At 47.9% G+C, this 19,739-nt stretch overlaps 1 protein-coding gene and 1 long non-coding RNA gene across 2 annotated transcripts in view; one reads left to right on the top strand and one right to left on the bottom strand.

The window, feature by feature from the left end:
- LOC308475980 overlaps positions 1 to 19,739 on the bottom strand; it is a 1,233,414-nt gene that overhangs the window by 374,660 nt on the left and 839,015 nt on the right. The gene's annotated exons all lie outside the window — the stretch shown is intronic.
- On the top strand, positions 12,664 to 15,708 carry POU4F1 (POU class 4 homeobox 1). The gene is made up of 2 exons (XM_081003371.1): positions 12,664 to 13,192; positions 14,190 to 15,708. The coding sequence occupies exons 1-2, from the start codon at positions 13,070 to 13,072 to the stop codon at positions 15,231 to 15,233; spliced, it is 1,167 nt and encodes a 388-aa protein (XP_080859497.1). The 5' UTR covers positions 12,664 to 13,069; the 3' UTR covers positions 15,234 to 15,708.

The raw sequence follows: 19,739 nt of genomic DNA, 5'->3' as shown, positions 1-19,739 counted from the left end.
TTTAACACACCCCTTAAATGTAGCACACTGGGTTGGCAGAGAGTAGAAGTAAAGAGGACCGTGGCAGTCTTTAATTTTAGCAAAGCTAGGAATTACGGTAAGTTTGGATGAAAGTAGCTGCACCACCAGGTAATGCATTAGAATTTGGGTTCAGCTGACTCTCTCTACCTAGTGCACCCTCCAAAATTAATTCCTTGATAGAAAGCTTGCAGACATTTAAAAACACAGCTACACTCCACAATGCTTTGTGCAGGTGGGAGAGAATAGTTATTCACTATAAAAAATGTATATACAGCTTTTCGTTTATAGGACAGTACTAAACTAGTTCCCAACATATTAGGACAACACAAAATCCATTAAATTGATGGATGAAAGAGAACAGTGAAAACAACAACAATATGAACAATTGCTTTTGCAGAGAGTAAGACAGCCAGAGCCATGGCTGACATTGGCACGGGAGGAAGCTAACGGCTATAGGAAAATCTATGTGGCAAGAGCTACCTTCTGCTCCTGGCCTATATATTGTCACCTGTTCTGTGTCTGGAGCTGATCTGGGAAGCGGGTACTGGTTTATCAAGGGCAAGATGGCCAGAACCTATAACACAAGAACTAGAACTTGAAGAACTTGAATTGCTTGAGCTTGCATTTTCTTCCCTCCCCACAATTCCTTGTTCTTTATCTATCGTGACTTTTCAGATGATGAATCTGAGGCCAGTGGTCATCTTAGTACTGAATTTTATAAGCCACTCTGAGAGCCTCTTTTGCTAAAGTGTGGGGTATGTGCAAACAAATGTACGTACAAACATATGTGATAGCTGTAGGGATGTGCATAAAAACTAGGACAGGATATATTAGCTAGATATTACCCTTCCTTATACAGTACATGTTTTTGAGTTTAGCAGAGTACACCCCTTTCGCAACAAAATTAGGGCACTGTTGATTCAGCTGGTTATAGCCTTTTTGATGAAACAAGCCAAGATGCCTTGGTGCAGCTTGGATTTTTCCTAGTATTTCCCCCTTTTATCCTCCTTAAAACTATAACAGCACAAAAACAATCTCTTGGAATAAAACACAGTTTACTCACAGTTCATATACAGTAGCAATCTAGAGGCAGGCTTAGGTTGCAGTTTCAAGTAAAGGTAAAGGACCCCTTGACAGTTACGTCCGATAGAATGGGGTTGCAGTGGTGGGTTGAAAATCACGTCGGGGTCACCAGATGTTGGGTTGAAAATGAACGACAGACGAGCAGGTAGGTGTCATACGGGAGGCGTCTCTGGTGCAAGCCTCGGAGACTCCCTTTTATTGAATATTACTGCGTTTGCCATGTGTGCTTGTTGCTGATTGGTTAACATAAGTACAAAGCAAGGGTTGCATATAAGACATTAATTATTGCATATAAGACATTAATCATAGACAGGTTAAAGGTTGGGAAAAGGAACGTGGAGTTTACACAGGCATGGTTTCGGACTGCCCGTACCAGAGTGGTACGAAAAAGGAATGTACAAGGAGGGGTAAGTACAGATTGATATGGTGTGAACTCAAGGTGAACAGCACGTACCAGGGTGATGAGGGAATGTCTTAGCATCAGCACGGTTTGTGCAGCAGGAGCAGAACAAAGCTTAGAAGCAAGACTTCCCATGATGCCACAGTTATGTGCAGAAGCAATGATTTCCTTCAGTTGCAGTGCTCATCTCGCTTTTCAGGCCGAGGGAGACGGCGTTTGACCACAGACAGCTTTCCAGGTCATGTGGCCAGCATGACTAGACAGCTTCAAGTGCAGCAGAACACCGTGATGAATGCCACAGTGCACGGAAACACTGTTTACCTTCCCACTGCACCGGTATCTATTTATCTACTTGCACTGGTGTGCTTTCAAACTGCTAGGTTGGCAGTTACCATATATAGAGAGAGAGACAATGGAGTCTGAGTCTTTTGACCTCAGACTCAACAAGTCACTGCCTCTCTGTAGAGATGTCCTGGCAGAAGATGCATGATGAAGGCAAGCGAGCAAGATGCAGCAGAAGAGAGAGATGGAAACCTGACCAGTCTTTTTATAAGTTCTGCCCATCTCTACTTGGTGGCACCCGGGGGGAGTGGCTCCCACAAGGTTGACAGGAAGTCCTCCCTCTTGGACCAACATTCCGCTGAGTGCCCATTCTAGCAAACAGGAAATGTTGGACTTGACTGCTCTTTCTGAATATCCCACAACAACAACAACCACATGGTGACCAGGACATCCAACATTAGTATTCACCATCAGGAAGTGCTTGGGTGAAAAGATAAGTTTTCGTTTTGCCAGAGAGGGAGAGATCGCCCCACTGTTGGTGGCTGCTGAATCTCAGCAGGGAGAGCATTTCCATGGTGGTGCCACAGTAGAAAAGTCCCTTTTCCTCTTTAATTGAACCTATGCAATGCATAAGTAAACAATCCATCGGATCTGGCTGCAGGTTATACTAAGCTTTCATTTTATTGCTGCATTTGATGTTGCTTTGCAGTTTTTGTTTTGCTCTGTGTATGTTGTTGCATGTGCCATTTGGGGGCTGAGTATGTGTCTCAGATGAAATATAATCAATGAACTATTTCCTTGGCAGAGCTGAACAGCCTGGTATGCGTTTAGCATGTATTGTAAATAGGCAGAAAGAGAATATTGTTACTCAAAAGCCCAGACTTTTAAAGTGTGAGCTGGGATAAAGCAGACTAGCAGAGACCACTCAGAGAACATATTTTACTACACATTTATTTATATAAATATTTAGAAACTCCACCAGGTTGGCAGCTGGTGTACAGCTAAATATTTTTCTATTTGATATTATACAGATAGCCAAAGGAAGTCACTCTCTGGTTAGACTCAAAATTGTGCCCCCCCCCGCCCGAATACGTAAGAGTTATTGTGTTCTTGTTCTCACGTCAGTGATGGATGAATGAATGTAAAGTATTTACCGTATTTTTTGCTCTATAAGACTCACTTTTTCCCTCCTAAAAAGTAAGGGGAAATGTGTGTGTGTCTTATGGAGTGAATGCAGGCTGCGCAGCTATCCCAGAAGCCAGAACAGCAAGAGGGATTGCTGCTTTCACTGCACAGCGATCCCTCTTGCTGTTCTGGCTTCTGAGATTCAGAATATTTTTTTACTTGTTTTCCTCCTCCAAAAACTAGGTGCGTCTTGTGGTCTGGTGCGTCTTATAGAGCGAAAAATACAGTACATGTCACTCTTCAGGTGAAGACCCATGGAAGAAAAAAATATTTAGCATTAGATCCATAACAGTGCAATTTAGCTTCCTGTACACCGAATGACTGAGAGTGTGGTCGACTTGCACTGCTTCAGCAGGTGATTTAATAACATTTTCCAAGGTGGTATCTTATATTTTGCCTGTAATATGCTCAAGGTACAAACTTTCTGGCTATACTCCTCGCTTGAAAAAACCATTCTACACCTTTAGAGTCACTTGCTTATGTTGCAGACACTCTAGCTCTAACAGAATTGCCACTTTCTGTATTTATTTATTATTTATTTTTGCATTTCCCTTCCCTCTCTCGCTGCAGTGCTTACAGTACCACATGTATCTAATGATACACACACACAACACCTACAGATGAACATCACATTTCATACATCTAATGATGTAGCTTTTATGGACTACTTCTGATGATGTAGTCCATAAAAGCTAATGCTGTTTTGTTTTGTTTTTGTTTTGTTCTTAATGTAGTCGTTTAAAGTGCCAGAAGATTCTTTGCTTCTGTTGCAAAACAGACTATTAGCAGCTACTGCCCTTTTGGAAATCGCTGTAAAGCTGAAAAAGGTTTTAAATAACCAGTGTCAATATGAATTACTAGAGGATTGGCATGCAATTTAGCAGATAACAAGGAGGTGACTCTGGAACCAATCCTGGGGTGTATGTAAGGTGTGAACAAACTGGGTGAACTTTCATTTCACCATCAGAAGAATTATTGGGATGATTGATATCACAGCTGCCTGTCCGCAGTCCTCCCAAACCCTACCGATAGAGTTGAATCTCACACTTCCTCTTGCAACCCATGCTGCAACCACTCCTGTGATTTTTTAAATTTTTTTTTAGATTATTCTTCCTGCTAACAAAACCTGGTGATTAAGCCAGGAAACTAACAAAGAGTTTTCCTTCCACCTTAACCTTGCCCACAATCCTTTAACAAATTAATTAATCCTAATGAATTAACACTTCATTTATTTAAACGTGCTACAGTTCATGAATTAAATTTTCATGCAGTGATTAAAGGCTGTTAAAATATGCATGATTTCGTTAAAATTTTATAATAAATCAGCGCAATGTGTTACATGACAAGGCAACTATTTCCCAGTCTCTTCTCTCCCCCCCCCCTTCCTGAATGTGCTCGGATTTGCACAGATAGGAGAAAGGAAGGAGGCGGGGGGGGGTGCGTTGAGACTGGAGGGCAGCTCATTCGGGCTGGATTTTTATTTTTTTATTTTTTGGCAAGCCCAAACCTCTCGGATGGCGTTTGCATTTTAACTCCTAATCGATCTCCTCTCTTCCAGCCCTTCCCCCTCCTTCTTTGAATGTGAAGCAGCGTGATTTAGCTGCTCCTAAGAGATCAAAAACGAAGAAGAAGAAGTCTCTACCAGGAAAGGGAGGAAAGGTCCAGAAAGTGAAACTGACCAGAGCTGAACTAGGATGGTTGAATTTAGAATGCCATGCGCGTTTGCATTTGCAAGGCACAATCATTGGATCTTTAAAATTCAGCATTCTAGAAGGCTGCAGGCAAACGCTTCATACGTGTCTGCAACATTCAGAGATGGCTTCCACGCCTTAGTGAGTGGGCCGTCAAGGGATCTGTTCACACAGCCAACAGCAATTGGCCAAGGGCGCAGCAATGGTGAATCTGCGTGCATGAACTAACTCTTGGTTTAAACTCAAGTTTTGGAGGTTCTTCGCGTAACGTGGGAGTGGGCTCCATTTAAAAGTTTGCTTCTTGCGGTGGGAGGGAAGTTCTTTCTGCGCGGTGAGATCCGCAATGCCCCATCCATGCATCCAAGCCATTCCCTCGGCGTTGCAGTGGCCAAGGAATGATTAGACACGCACGTGTGGACCCAGCCCAAGGTGCGAATTGATTTCCACCGAAATAAGACTGAAATAACTGCAGGACTCCTCGTGCGGGAATCAGTAGGAGGTGCAGGCCGGTACTATGCCTGTACACTGACTCAGAAGTACAGTGGTACCTTGGGCGTACTTAATTTGTTCTGGAGGTCTGTTCTTAACCTGAAGCACCACTTTAGCTAATGGGGCCTCCTGCTGCTGCCGTGCCGCCGGAGCACGATTTCTGTTCTCATCCTGAAGCAAAGTTCTTAACCCAAGGTAATATTTCTGGGTTAGCGGAGTCTGTAACCTGAAGCGTATGTAACCCGAGGTACCACTGTAAATCTCAGCGAGGGAAGTAAATCCTCATACCAGCTTACTTCGGAGTAAACTCCATCCAACAGTCCTGGGCGAAAGGACATGTAGAGGAATGCGTTTTCAGCCTAAAAAGTGTTTGTGCTTGTGTGTGTGTTTAGGATCCACTTACTCGGGGAGACGGATAAGCGGGTGATCTTTCGACGCCCCTCCCTAGTCGCTTACACCCAGCCAGCCTCGCTGCTGTCCTCTTCTTCCCTAAGGGGACAAGGGGAGGCTGCCTTGGGACCTGCAATCACAATCGAGCTTTTCCATATTTAATATGACAACATTCTACACTTTGGCTGCAAAAGCAATCATTGCAGCTCGCGCGCCACTTAATTAGCAGGGCCTTTGCTGTTGTCAGGGAAAGTCCTCATTAGGACATGGAAAGACTTTTTTGCGCACTCAACCACGCGGATTTGTTTTAAGGTCGGTTGGCGAGTTCCCTCCCCGACGGCAGCACCTCTCGATCCTGAAAAAAGGGAGGCCGGGTCTTCAGTGGCAGCGCTTGCCATCCTCCAGCACGCTTGAGGACAAGGATAGGGCACCTGTGGCCGCCCAGATGTGCTTGGACTCCAGCACCCATCATCCCTGGCAACTGCCCATGCTCTCTAGGGTTTATGGAAATCTAAGTCCAACCACAGCCAGAGGACCACACAAGTTTGCTCCAATGCAGCGTTTCTCAAACTTGGGTCTCCAGCAGTTGTTGGACTACAATTCCCATCATCCTTAACTAGCAGGACCAGTGGTCAAGGATGATGGGAACTGTAGTCCAAAAACAGCTGGAGACCCACGTTTGAGGAACGCTGCATCCCATATCCCAAAACTTACAGAAGACTGGTTCTCATACGCTCTCTGTATTACTGGGTTCCTTCAGTGTTTCAGCACCTGGCGGCTGACACTGAATGTGTGTGAACTGACTCTGCTCAAACAGCCAACTGGCCTAAGCCAGTTGAGAAGGTCCCATTCGCGCTGTTTTTGAACCCTGGTGGTGGCAGATTCACACGTGCAGGTCGCCGGTAGGATGCTACAGTTCTCAAACGGTGGGTTTGCACCCCTGAAGAGTTGGCAGTTGGGGAGGCAAGGAAAATGAAGAGAGCGATCTTCAAGATCAGTACCTGGCTCAAACCAAAGGACAAAAAAAGGACGCAATCCAAATTCGAGGATCAGTGAGATTTCCAAGTAGAGGCGTTTAGGGGGGGAAAGTGACGCGAAAAACTGCCTTAAGACTTTGGGTTTTATTTCATAGTTAGGCATGCTTAGGACTGAGCTGCAACGTTTGCACCACCGAGCTGTGGGTGGCCTAAACACGTGTAACGTCACACTGCTAAATAAGTCTGGCTGCCTTACTCCCTGGTAAAGATGCAAAGAGGAGAAGAGAGTGGCGCAAACCGGATGTATTTGGACAAGGGCCGTAAAACCTCAAGATCAACTGAAAAGCACGTACCATTCAAATTCACGGGACTTACCTCGAAGTAAAGATGTATTACCTCGGGGTGAAATATGGGTATTTTCATTACTGGATAAATGCTGAGACGAAATCACTAAGGGCTGAAGCCCATGGCGAGACATAGGAGCCAAGTCCTCGGGGCCGAGGGGTCTTCAGTCCCCCCAATAATATATTTGAGGGCCCCCAAAGTTTATGGGCATTGTCATTTCAAATAGTGTCCGTGCACCGCGTCATGTGATCGATTATGCGGGGCGGGACTTACCAATATTTTATTCAACTTGGCACCTCTGCCTCTGTGATTATCAGAAAGACACTATAGCAGTCCATAATACTAGGAAGGAAGGTGGGGTTTCCTTCCTTTGGGGATCGAGGCCTTTCATAGGGCCTTCCAACAAGAAATCGAACTATCCTGGGTTCCACATAGCAATAGCTTAATTTTTTACTCCGAAGAAGCGAGACAACAGAAGGCTAATTTAAGATCTTTTTTTCTGCCTTTTTTATTTTGTTTGTTTTAAAGGGAATCTTCCTACTTTTTCAAGTGTGTGCAAGAGAAGGAAAGTGGTGAGCTTCTGCGCCACGAGTGTTAGACCAAATGCACTTGTCTCCCTCTGGTTTTGAGTGGTCATTTGAAAAAGAAAAAGATCAGGAGTACAGCCCAGCCGCGGGTCTCCAGTGGATTTTAGGTCCTCCAAGCTGGAGTGTTTATAGCCATCAGTATTCATGAGCATGGAAAAAAGCGCCCATTAGAAATAACAGCGAGTATTAAAATATATTAGGAGGCCCGTGGGAGAGGCGGTCTGCAGGTCAGCCAAGTTCCTGGAGGGGGAGAAAGCGCTTTGTGTGTAAGTTGTGCAGAAAGGGGTCTCTGGACCAGACGAAAGCAGCGACCCAACATCTATCCAGCCTCTCAGTCCCTTTGCAGCAGAGAAAGGCAGATCAGCTGGTTTCTGGTAATGCGGGGACAGGTTCTGTTTCTTCCTCCCCACCTTAACCCTATTTGGAAACAAACGGCTAGCCTGATCTCAGCGGGGAAAGATCAAATGCTCAGAAACGCAGCCAGCGAATCCTGATCCTGGTTGGGCTCTCTTATACCCAAGCCCCTGCTGCTTACCCAGTTAAGAGCCAGGTGAGCGCCGCAAGAAACAGCGGGGAGAACAGGGGTGATGATGGGCCTCGGGGCGCGTTCTTAGGACCGCGTGTCACGGATTAGCCAACCTTTACCGTAACCTCGCGCAACTGGCAATCAGAACCTCGTCCGAGAGGAAACTTTGTGCTCCTCCACTGCAAGGCTGTATTCGTGTCTACAGAGGAGCACGCCCCACTGAATTCAGTAGGACTTACTCTCAGGTCACGTGTTCGAAGGTGTGCAGCCCAAGCCAGGCTGATAGATGAAGAAGGCATTCTAAGTTGCGTGTAGGAACTAGGTGTCGGAAGTAATTCTCGATTACTTCCTCTTTCTCCCTTGTCTCTTTTCCCTTGTGTAGTATTTTTGTTTGTTTCTTTGTTAGAATGTAAACCTGCGAGTAGGGACTGCCTTGTTTTGATCTCGTGTAAGCGGCTCTGGGAGACTTTCGGCTGCACAGAGGGGTACAAATGCTTAAAATAAAATAAAATAAAATAAAATAAAATGGGGGGGGGGGACGTACACCTCTGTGGCCTCGCACCTCCAAGGTGGGGTCTTTGCCACCCTCTTCTCCTAACCTGGAGATTCTTTCTGTGTCATCTGACAAGAAATACAGATACAAATAAGCCATCTTCATATAATTTGTAGGGTACGCCCACTATCTTTGGGGTCCATTCCCCCCCCCCCCACACATCTCATCTGACATCAGCTAGGAAAGCAGGGGGCGAGAGAAAAGATTGATTATGGAAAGACCTTGCTGTAGGAAGAAAAGCCACACACACCATCTCCGGCTTCTGTTGAGTAGAAAAGGTCTCTGGCGAAGAATTTTGTGTAAGTGGGAAGGCTGTCTAAAGTTACACCCAGGCAAATTGATCGAAGGGAAACACTATGTCGTTGTTACAGCTGTCCTTTATGGGCAAGTGGTTTGGGGAGAGGCGATGACAGGACGGGACGGGGAGCTGTCCAGCACCGAAAATTCCTGAAAAGCCTCAAGATAGTCTTTGGCCTTCAGTTTGCAGTATGCTTGGTGCGGGTGAGAAGAAGAAGAAGAAGAAGAAGAAGAAGAAGAAGAAGAAGAAGAAGAAGAAGAAGAAGAAGAAGAAGAAGAAGAAACATTTGTACAGCGCTTACTAAAAAGTTTCACATACATTATGTAGTAGTAGGTCATTCCTTGGAAAACCCAATGGCAATGTTTAGGGTTGAACGTAGGGTTCAGAAGATAGAGATATCCTCTGATGCAAACCAAGACAAAAGCAAAAACTTCATCTATAGCGAGGGAAAGAGTACAAATTTAATGAAGGAACCTAAGGACATGCTTCTTGTCTTACAAATACTCCCCCAGAGCCAGCTTCCGCTTTGTGTCTCACACACACACACACACACACACAGACTTAGCAGGTTTTCCAAAGCTTTCTCTGTTCTTTTTTGTAATCTCTGTGCCACGACTAAATTCTCTGCATCCTCTGAACACTGGCTCCCCTCCCCTCTTTTTTTTTTTTTTTTAGAACAGTAAAGGCTTTACACCCAACGTTTCCCAACTGCGTTTCCCAACTCAAGATCAAGAGTCATGTCCCAGAAGTGGATTCAGATCCACAAGGTCTACTGGAAAAGCTTTTGATCTGCGGGGAAGACAGTCTAAGGCGGCCATCCTCTGCACAGTTAACGGGGAGCAAGTCCCATAACTGAACTGAATGGGGCTTGCTCCTGCCTAGATATGCACAGGTTGGCACTGTAAGTGTGTGGGGATTCTTTTGAAAAGAGTACATGCCCAGGAAGGCAGCAGTTGTGTGTCTAAAGCACTTCCACCACAGTTAATACTTTAAGTCTGTCTTCACCCTTAACGCTTCTGTCTTCACCCTTAAGACGCCTGTCTTCACCCTTAACATCCCGCAAGGCGAACAATTTGACTGAGCCATTCTGCCTCGGTGGTGTGCCCCCAAGCTCTCTGGCTTTTCAGATCTCTCCAAGGACCCTCGCCAAGCGGTCAGGAAACCCCAACATTACTCTTGGTGAATGGATCCCTTACAACTCAGCCTGTTCCAAGCTATCGAGTGAGGCATAATATGTGCACCAAGGCTCCGAAGACAAGGCATCTCGAGCCCGTACCAAGCAGACGTCTCTAATAAGAGAACAATAATTAGCCATCATATAGGAGAATCAGCAAGATAAATAATGCCAGCCCTCCATGCACAGCAGATCAGAATGTTTGAGTTCCCAGGACATATTTCACCGAGATAAATTTGAATCCAGGAACCCCACGGGACACATTCAAGGATGGAGACAGAAATTAATGAGCGCTATAGCCTCTCTGGCTGCGGGAGAAAACAGGGGGAAGGCGCATGATGGAAAATGTGGGTTTTCGTGGCGGGCGGGTGTGTGTGTACACAAATCTCGGCGCCAGGAACATGCGGCTCGCCCACTGCTCCTGGAGGAGGACTCGAGGCGGGGGACGCAGATTCCTTGCTGAAGACCCGCCGCGGCCGCCTCCTTCTCCAATTATTTTACATATCTATCTTGTGTTATTACTCAGAGGCAAGGCTGGTTTTACAGCCTGCGGTGGAATTTTGCTGAGATAAAGTGGGGGGTGGGGGTGTCGCAGCTTGTACAGAGCCGTTCTTTCTTGGGGTGCTTGGCGGAGGCCTCATTCAAACGTCTGAGCAAGCCACCAAAAAGAACAATTCGTAACACCCTGCCTTCCTGTCACTCCGGAAAGTCGTCGCCACTGTTTTAAGGTCCTTTGCTTAGAATATATAGCGTGGGAGGTGGAGGATCGTCTAAGCGATGGAGACAGGTTCAGATCCGTTTGCAGACTTGGCTTACCAAGACCGCCTTCCCGCCCGCTCAGCCTCAGTTTTTCTTCCACGGGAATGGGGATAATGTAGGGGCTGGCCTCGCAGTTGTAAGGTTGCATGAAGCAAACATGGCCTTCACTCTATATGCCTTAGGGGCAGTACTCTACATGAATAAATCACGTGGCAACAATAGTGGAAGCGAAACCGGGAATTGGGGTGGGTGAGTTGACAACAACAAGAGAAATTCTAAACACACGTACACACCCCATTCATTCCAGTTGAATTTGCTTCCAAGTAAGTGTGCTCCTGCTAGATCCCGAGGAACAGACCCTCTCTCCCTCTCTCCAGTCCTATTCTCCATTAACCCCTTCCTTCCTTAACGCTCCCTGGAGTAAGCAAACTCCCTTTGTAAACGTGCAGGAGAGCGCGTATTTTTCGAATCAGTCTGTCTGGACTCCCGGGTTCAAGTGAGCCGTCTGCACTGTCAAGAGCCGTGTCTTTGCCCCGCACCAAGAAAGCACCATCCGAGGGGCGGGAGTGGACGCTCAGCACCCAGGTGATGCCACGTGGGTCTGAATGCACATGGAGATCAATGAGGTTGAGGTCCTTCAGACACACAAGCGAGGGTGTGTGTGAAACCTTCTAGGAGACTCGTTCCAAACAGGAATCTATTGATTTCCTAAAGCAGCCTGCATTTGGGCTGAGTGACTCGGTGACTAGCAAATGACATTATTACAGATGAGAAGAAGTCTCTTCGAAGAGGCATGCCCTCCCGAAAGATGTCGCCTCCCGAAGCACAAAGAGACAAATAGCATCTACAGAAATGCTGCAAAGTCTCGCTTTTTAAAGGAACCCTTTTAAAGAAATCAGCAGCAGCAAAAAATAGTAATTCCCAATGCGCAACGACAACCCGGCTAAACATAGAACCCTGAACTCCAGCTGATTTAGCTAACCCGATCCTGTCGGCTTGTTGACGTGGGAGAAGGAAAACCCTACCGACTTCTTTGTGAAGTGTGGGTTGTATACATTCCTACATGAAGTCCCCTTGACCCCATCGGAGAATGAGGGCTCTCCGTCTTACAGTCCCAGCCCAGCTAAACACGTTCGCCGGGAAGCAGACCCCACTGATTTCAACGGAACTTACTTCCAGAATTGCTTGTTTTAGGAAGGGAGGTGGTGGGGACGACGACGGGACAATCGTTTTGTGGAAGGCGATGGAGCCAGTTCGGCTTACCCTTCAAGCGCTTCTTTCCGGGGGGAGTTGTGGATCGGCTAGGCAGGACGGGCCCAGAGAAATAGGACCACCAGGACGACTCGCCTCCAGCAAAAGAGAACTTAAAGAACACAACCATGCTTTGACCACATTCACACAACCTATTGCTACAACGACACAGTTAATGGCTGGTTTGGCCAACAGCAACCAGGAAACGGACAAATCGCAAACCGAAAACAAAAAAGCGCAGTTCTGCGAGAAGCCCGCTGCTGCTTTTAAACCAGGAGAGCGAGAAAAGGTATCCAAACGCGCTAAACCAGCTCTCAGCCGCCGCTTTGCATCTCTTCTGGCGCTAGAAAAATACATGCTTCCTCCTAATGGATTCTATGGGCGCGCGCACACACACACAACCGGGCGCGCGCGGCGCCTAGACCCCCCCCCCACATCAGCACATCTGTCCGTGTGCCAGCGGCACACGTGTCGGAGCTCCAGGTGTAACAGCAGCTGCCTTGGCCTTTGTCACCGGAGCGGCAGACTCCGGCTCTCTGGTTAGACGTGAGAAGGAAGATGCGACTGCGGGGGCGGGGGGAAGAGGAGGAGGAGAGAAGGAGGGAGGGAGGGGGAGGGAGGGAGCGGGCAGAGGAAGGAGGAGGAGGAGAGAGCGAGAGAGAGCGGGCCAGTCTATCAAAACTGGCGTCGCCAGTTCTCGCGAGAGGGAGAGCCGGTCGGGGAGCCACGGGATGTGGGGCTCAGGTGTAAGGCGAGCGCATCTCCTGCCAGCCTTGGGATAGAGCAGGCAGATAAGTCAGACGGCGAGGCTTGCAGGGAGGCTTGGCGTGCGCGCTCCCGGGGAGCTCCAAGCGCCAAGCAGCCTCGGATGCGCCGCCGCCGCCGCCTCGTTGAGCTCCGGCGCTAGGAGAGCTCTTTTCTCCCCGCACTCTTGCGGCGCCTTGGGTGGATTTCGGGGTTGTTGTTTTTCCTTTCTCCCTCTCTGTTTTTTTTTTTCCCCTTCTTCTTCTTCTTCCCTCTTTTCGTTTTTGGTTGTTGTTCCACCGCAAGCCTTCAAGATGATGTCCATGAACAGCAAGCAGCCGCACTTCGCCATGCACCCCACCCTCCCCGAGCACAAGTACCCGTCGCTGCACTCCAGCTCCGAAGCAATAAGGAGAGCGTGTCTTCCAACTCCGCCGGTAAGGGACCCGCCGCCAGCCGGGCTTCCCCGCTCGCCCTCCCGGCGCCTTGCCTCCCGCTTTCCCCCCCTCCCGCTCAGTCTCTCTCTCTCTCTTGCATGGATCCAGCCGCGTCCCCTCCCTCTCTCCCCTTCTCTGCAGATCCAGGGTTAAGAACCGGGGTTCGCGCGGCTTCCCTCCAGCTCTGCATCACTTTGGCTCCCGGGTCCTAGCTGGAACTCGATCTCCCCGCTCCCCACGAAAGGAATGTGCTTGTGTGTGTGTGTGTGTGTGTGTGTGAGAGAGAGAGAGAGAGAGAGAGAGACCCGGCGGCCCCAGCCGACAGCGGCTGAGCTCCCTTCCGTCCCTTCTTCCTCGCTCGGACACTTTCTCTTACTCCTGCATCCGCCGCCCCTGGCACGGCCTCGGATTCCCCCAGTCGCCACCCTTCTCCTCGGGCAATTGCATCTATATATTTAAAAAAACTTCTCGGCGTTCCTGTTGCTTAACCTCTCTTCCTCCCCCCCCCCCGCCCCGCCGCCAATTCCCTTCTTCTGATCTTCCCATTCATCTCCCCCCTCCCCCCCAATGCTGTCCTAACATGACCACCCTTCTCTCTCCGCTGCCCCCAATTACATTCCTATGCTCTCCTGTTTCTTCCTTCTGTGCGCTGCCTCTTTCCCCTCTCCTTGCCTTCCTCTTCCGTTCCTCCTTCCCCTCCTTTCTCTCCGACCTGCTCACCCCTCTCCAATACATTTACGAACAACTTTTCCTTTTATCCCATTCCTCCTTTCTTCTGCACCGTTCCATTTTTTAAAATTTCATCCTTCCTTTATTCCAACCTGACCCTTGCTTCCCTCCTCGGCCCCCTTTGCTCCTTCTTCTTTTGCTCCCTGTTTGGACGCTATTTTTTCCTCTCTCTTTTCCCCCATGGCTTTTCTCCTCCGTCCCTTCCCTTCTCCCCCTTCCCGGCCCCGTTGCCCCCTCTCCGCCTGGTTTCTTCCCCTGTCGCTTGCAGCTGCAGAGCAACATCTTCGCCAGCCTGGACGAGACGCTGCTGGCGAGGGCCGAGGCTTTGGCGGCGGTCGACATCGCCGTGTCGCAGGGCAAGAGCCACCCGTTCAAACCCGACGCCACCTACCACACCATGAACAGCGTGCCGTGCACCTCCACGTCGACGGTGCCCTTGGGTCACCACCATCACCACCACCACCACCATCACCACCACCAAGCGCTGGAGCCCGGCGACCTGCTGGAACACATCACTTCCCCCTCGCTGGCGCTCATGACCGGCGGCGGGGGACACGACGGGGCGGGCGGCGGCGGAGGTGGAGGCGGCGGCGGAGGAGGAGGCGGCGGGGGCGGCGGCGGAGGTGGGGGCCTCATCTCCACCTCGGCGCATCCGCACGCGCACATGCACGGCCTGGGCCACTTGGCGCACCCGGCGGCCGCCATGAACATGCCGTCGGGGCTGCCACACCCGGGGCTGGTGGCGGCGCACCACGGCGGCAGCGCGGCCGGCCAGGCGGCTGCAGCTGCAGCTGCGGCGGTGGGCGCCGCTGGCCTGGCGTCCATCTGCGACTCGGACACGGACCCTCGCGAGCTGGAGGCGTTCGCCGAGCGCTTCAAACAGCGGCGCATCAAGCTGGGCGTCACGCAAGCAGACGTGGGCTCTGCGCTCGCGAACCTGAAGATCCCCGGCGTGGGCTCTCTGAGCCAAAGCACCATCTGCCGCTTCGAGTCGCTTACGCTGTCTCACAACAACATGATCGCGCTCAAGCCCATCCTGCAGGCCTGGCTGGAGGAGGCCGAGGGCGCGCAGCGCGAGAAAATGAACAAGCCCGAGCTTTTCAACGGGGGCGAGAAGAAGCGCAAGCGGACTTCCATCGCGGCGCCCGAGAAGCGCTCCCTCGAGGCTTACTTCGCCGTGCAGCCGCGGCCTTCGTCCGAGAAGATCGCGGCCATCGCCGAGAAACTGGACCTCAAAAAGAACGTGGTGAGGGTTTGGTTTTGCAACCAGAGACAGAAGCAAAAGAGAATGAAATTTTCCGCCACCTACTGAAAAAAAATAATAATTTAAAAAAACAAAAACACAGACGGACAAAAAGACACACAGACAGACACAGACACACACGCAGAGAGAGAAAGACAGACAAAATAATAACTGGCCGCCTCTCCGATCCCACCCAAGCAAAAAAAATTAAAAAAACAACCTTTGACCTAAGACAAAAGGCCCTCGCAGTCAAAATTCCCCCAGAGAATGGAGAGGGAAAGAGGGAGGAGGCGCGCTTTTGGGGGGGGGGCTTCGTTTGTTTTGTAGAAGGGGCGCAAAAGGCAAGGGAGCGTGGAGAGGGGCTGAGTTGGGGGACCCCACGGACTTCTCGTTTGGACTAGAGACTCTTGGGAGGAGGCGACCTCTTGGGGACTGACCGAGGACCAATGGAGGGGGGCGGGAGGGGAGAGGGGGGGCACAAATCAAACGAAAAGCGAGTCGCTTCAGAGAAACGAAGCATTCCGAAAATAAGCTCAAACACATGTGTGCGTCTAAAAGGCCGGGGCGTGGGGGGGAGGCGTGGGGAGAGAGAGCGGGGGGGGGGGGAGAGATAGAGAGTTCACTTTTTGAGTGTGATCCCTTTGGAAAGAGAAGGCGAATTGCAGCCTAAGTCCATGCACATAGATGTTTTGCAGACGGACGGGCGCGCCTGCGCGCGCGCAAGATCCCATCCAGAAGGATTTGTACAAAATCGCTGCTTGGAAGCAGGAGGGCAGAGAGCGCAGAAACCTAAGCTGGGGGGGGGTTGTGGGGGGGTGAAGATGTGCTGCTCATGGCGTGTTTTGTTTTCGTCCTGCATTTTTTGCTTTTCGATGCCCTCCCCCCCCTCCGCGTCATTGTCCCTCCTTCCCACAATTTGTTTATTTCTTTGAAGCTATTTTTCTTTCCTTTTTAACGAAGTTGACCGATGTGGATCGCTCCATGTTCTTGGGATTGCGGGCGACTTGGGGGGGGGGCGTGGAGGCCTGCGGTTAGGCGAGGAGGAGACGTGGTTAGCAAGGAGAGTCCTCTTAGATTATTGGTGATGTTTGTCGTGAGGAATTTTGCCCAAAGAGCGTCTCTGTTTCAGAAGCTACAACCTCCCCTCCTTACCCTGCGAAAGTTTTTTTTTTTTGGGGGGGGAATCATTAAGTTGTTTGATTTCGTTGTATTTTCTGTTGGAAACAAGCAGCGTACAAATCAAAAGTCGTGGCCCACTCGCTTTTATTTATTCCCCCTTCCCTTTCAGGCGCCCGGGTAGATATGTAGCACAAAAAAACAAAACAAAACTGTTCCCACGACCTTTCTGGTACCTGGTGTTGGGAAGCGGGTTCGTTTGAATGGACGTTTTAGCATCACCTTTAACCCACCGGTCAATTTAGCTTCCTGCAGGTACGGAAAGTCCTGCTTTGGGTTTGTTGGTTTTTCCTGCAAACCTCTGCGCCCTTCCTTGCACGTTCGCAAGTCCAGTGAGATTTACTTCCGAGTTAAGGGTGCAGAGGTTTCTACTGGAAGAGGTTTTTCTTTTTAACCCAGGAAGGGAACCCGAACTCCTATTGTGAAACTCGCCACCGCAAAGAATTCGGATGGGTGTTTAGATTTTAAGAGGTGAAGGAAAGCGCGCGCGGGGCGTTTGCGTGTTTGGTTTCCTCTCGATAATAAAAGCTAGATAGACAAAATGTTGGGGACCAAGGAATTTTGCACTGATACGATTTCCCACGTAGGGCCAGGAGAGTTCTAGTTTCTGAAGGATCGTGACTTCTTGCTTCTTCTTTTTTTCTCCTTTTTCTTGGGCAACAACCATCCGTAACCGGAGGGCTGTTAACTTCTGTGAAATGGTAGCCGGGTATAAAATGAAGGAAAGGCGCGGGAGGGAGGGAGACAAGAGGAAGAAAGAGGGAGCGGCGAGTTCTGAATCTTTTACAGGAAATGCTTTAATCTCCAAAAGAATTTATTTAACGTGAAAAAGAGGTTTTTTTCGAGGGGAAAATATAATACCTATAAAAAGAAATTTGGGGTTCAGGGTTGGGTGGGAGGGAGGGGGAGGTACTGAGATTATGCATGTCATGTCCTGAGAAGGCGCAGAAAGATTCCATGATCAGGTCTTGGGGGGGGGTTGCTTGTTCGTTTGTTTATTTATTTAATTATTTATGCGAGTATTTATGGTTTAATAATTTATATAACGCGTGTCGAAGGCATTTTTTTCTTTTTACCCTTCTTTCTTTCTCTTCGTATCATTGTTTGCAGAGCAAACGTCCTATGCATTCGCAACTGAGCACTAAAAAAAAGAGAGAAAACTTAGAGCAGTAGTTTCCAGCGATTTATTTCCTTTCCCGCCCGCCCGCCCGCCCCTTTTTTATTTTGTGAATGATGGATGTGATTTTCGCACAGTGGACTGCCTGTTTTTTCACCGAACACACACACACAGGGAGATACACACACAAAACACACACACAAACACACACCCCAACACACCGAGTCCTTGTCACGTTACTTGTATTTAGATCTTAACGCAAAAGCAAGCAAACAAACAGCAGCAACAAAAAAATAAATGAGGAAGATGTTTGTAAATATTTTCTTTAATACACAGGGGGAGGGGGGGCAAAATGGCTACGAATTTCAACCACGTGTCACTGAATTATCTACCTGTCCATGTATGTTTGCTGAGCATTCTCCTTGGTTGGATCTTCTTGATGTTTTCTTAAGAAAAAAAAAATTATATATATATATATTCTTTTAATTTCCATCAGAAATATTTCTGTACGCCAAACTCTTCAACAGGGAGATCTGTCCCAGCACACCTACAAATAAAACAAACCTGGAAAAAAAAAACCAGAAAAGTATTATTATTAATAATTATTACTTATTTTTCTTACGAGGTTTCTCCCCCTCCCTTTTTTTCCTTTTCTTTTCCTGAAACACGGCTGCTAAAAAAATAAATAAACTAAACTAAACTAAAATCAAGGCATCAAGCCTTTAGACAAAAACCAAGACAGAAAAGAGTCTACCAAAAATTTTTAACAAATCGAGAGTTGTATTTTTCTGCTAAATTCAGAAATCCTTACTATAAGATAGGTCTTATGTGGAAATGGATACTCTGAATAAAATGAACTATATATTAGCTGCGTGTGTTTCTTGACCTTTGTTCGGTATAAGTGCAGAAAATTGAAGACCAAGTTTGAACGGAGCACGGGGGTGGGACGGGACTTCAAAAGTTATTTTTTGAAACAGTTTGCTCCTCTGAAAAATATCTGTGAGCGAACCTAGCCAGAGTAGCTTCCGGTTTATTTGTGCACATATATGTGTACTTAATGATGTAGGAAAAATAATGTTTATTTTCTATTTTCGGTTAATAAATACCATACACGGATCTCTTCCCTGTATTCTGAGTAGAGTTGACCGTTGGCCACCGACTTCTTCCAAGTCACCAAACTGACCCCGATCCAGCTAAAGTCCTTCGTGACGACAGCCCAATCCTAAGGCATCTTGACTCGGAAGTAAGCCTCATTTAGTTCACTGGAACTTACTCGCAGGTCAGTAAACGCAGGGCTGCCGTCTAAGGCTGAGCGGCGTTGAAGTCGATGGCATTTACTTCTGAGAAAACTTTCTGTAGTTTCGCGCTGCATGTCACGAATAATTTCAGCTGGTTATAGTTAACTAAACTACAATATGGTTGTAGTTAACTAAATCCTGCTCACGGTAGACCCATCGAAATTGAATGTAGTCATGATCATTAATTTCGTTGGGTCTTCTCTGAGTAGGGCACAACCCCGCTGTTCAGTGAGTATGGTATTTGACTGTATGTGTGCCAGACTAGAGGGAGGGGGGAATTTATTTAAAGCTGAGATCTTGCCCTGCCCGTGATTATTACTCTTTTATCCAAACCCGTGTCTTTTGGGCCGTAAACCTGTGAATCCAGACGCCTGGCTGTTAAACGTACGACAACTTCCAAAAGCTGTGATTTCTTTTTCTTTTTTCAGCAACTCTTGGAGAAGGTGGGAAAGGGTACAAAAGGGTAAATGAAGGTTTGGGTTCCCTCCCACACAGACAAAAAAGTAGAATTCTTCCACCGAGAACAGATTTGTTTCTTTTGTTATGAACTCGAAATGTCATCTGATTTTTTAAATGCATTTGTAAAAAAAAAAAACAAAACAAAAAACAAAAAAAAAATATTTTATACGTGAGTTCTATCGGATATCATTTTTGGAGAATCAGGAATGACCAAATAAAATTAATATCAAGTCGTGTTTTATTTTTCATTATCTACCCTCGAAGAGAAATGTTGCGGTCCAGCATATTGGGCCTTTCAAAATACCAGAAAAATAGTACGTGTTGCTTGAAAGAGACCAACTTAAGGTCAATATATAGCTTTTCTTTTCTTTTTTCTTTTTAAAAAAGGAATGTTGAACACAACACCTTTCGATTGCGAATGATGATAATAGCAATAGAAATAATAACAACGGCAAACACTTGTACTTTGCGAAGTTTTCAGCTTTAATATCGATGAACAACACAGCAATGAATCGTTTTATGTGT

The sequence above is a fragment of the Podarcis pityusensis genome, assembly GCF_964106645.2.
Source record: "Podarcis pityusensis genome assembly, chromosome: 4".
NCBI lineage: Eukaryota > Metazoa > Chordata > Lepidosauria > Squamata > Lacertidae > Podarcis > Podarcis pityusensis.
Note: the sequence above shows the minus strand (reverse complement) of the source record. Positions and strands in the feature narration are given on the sequence as shown.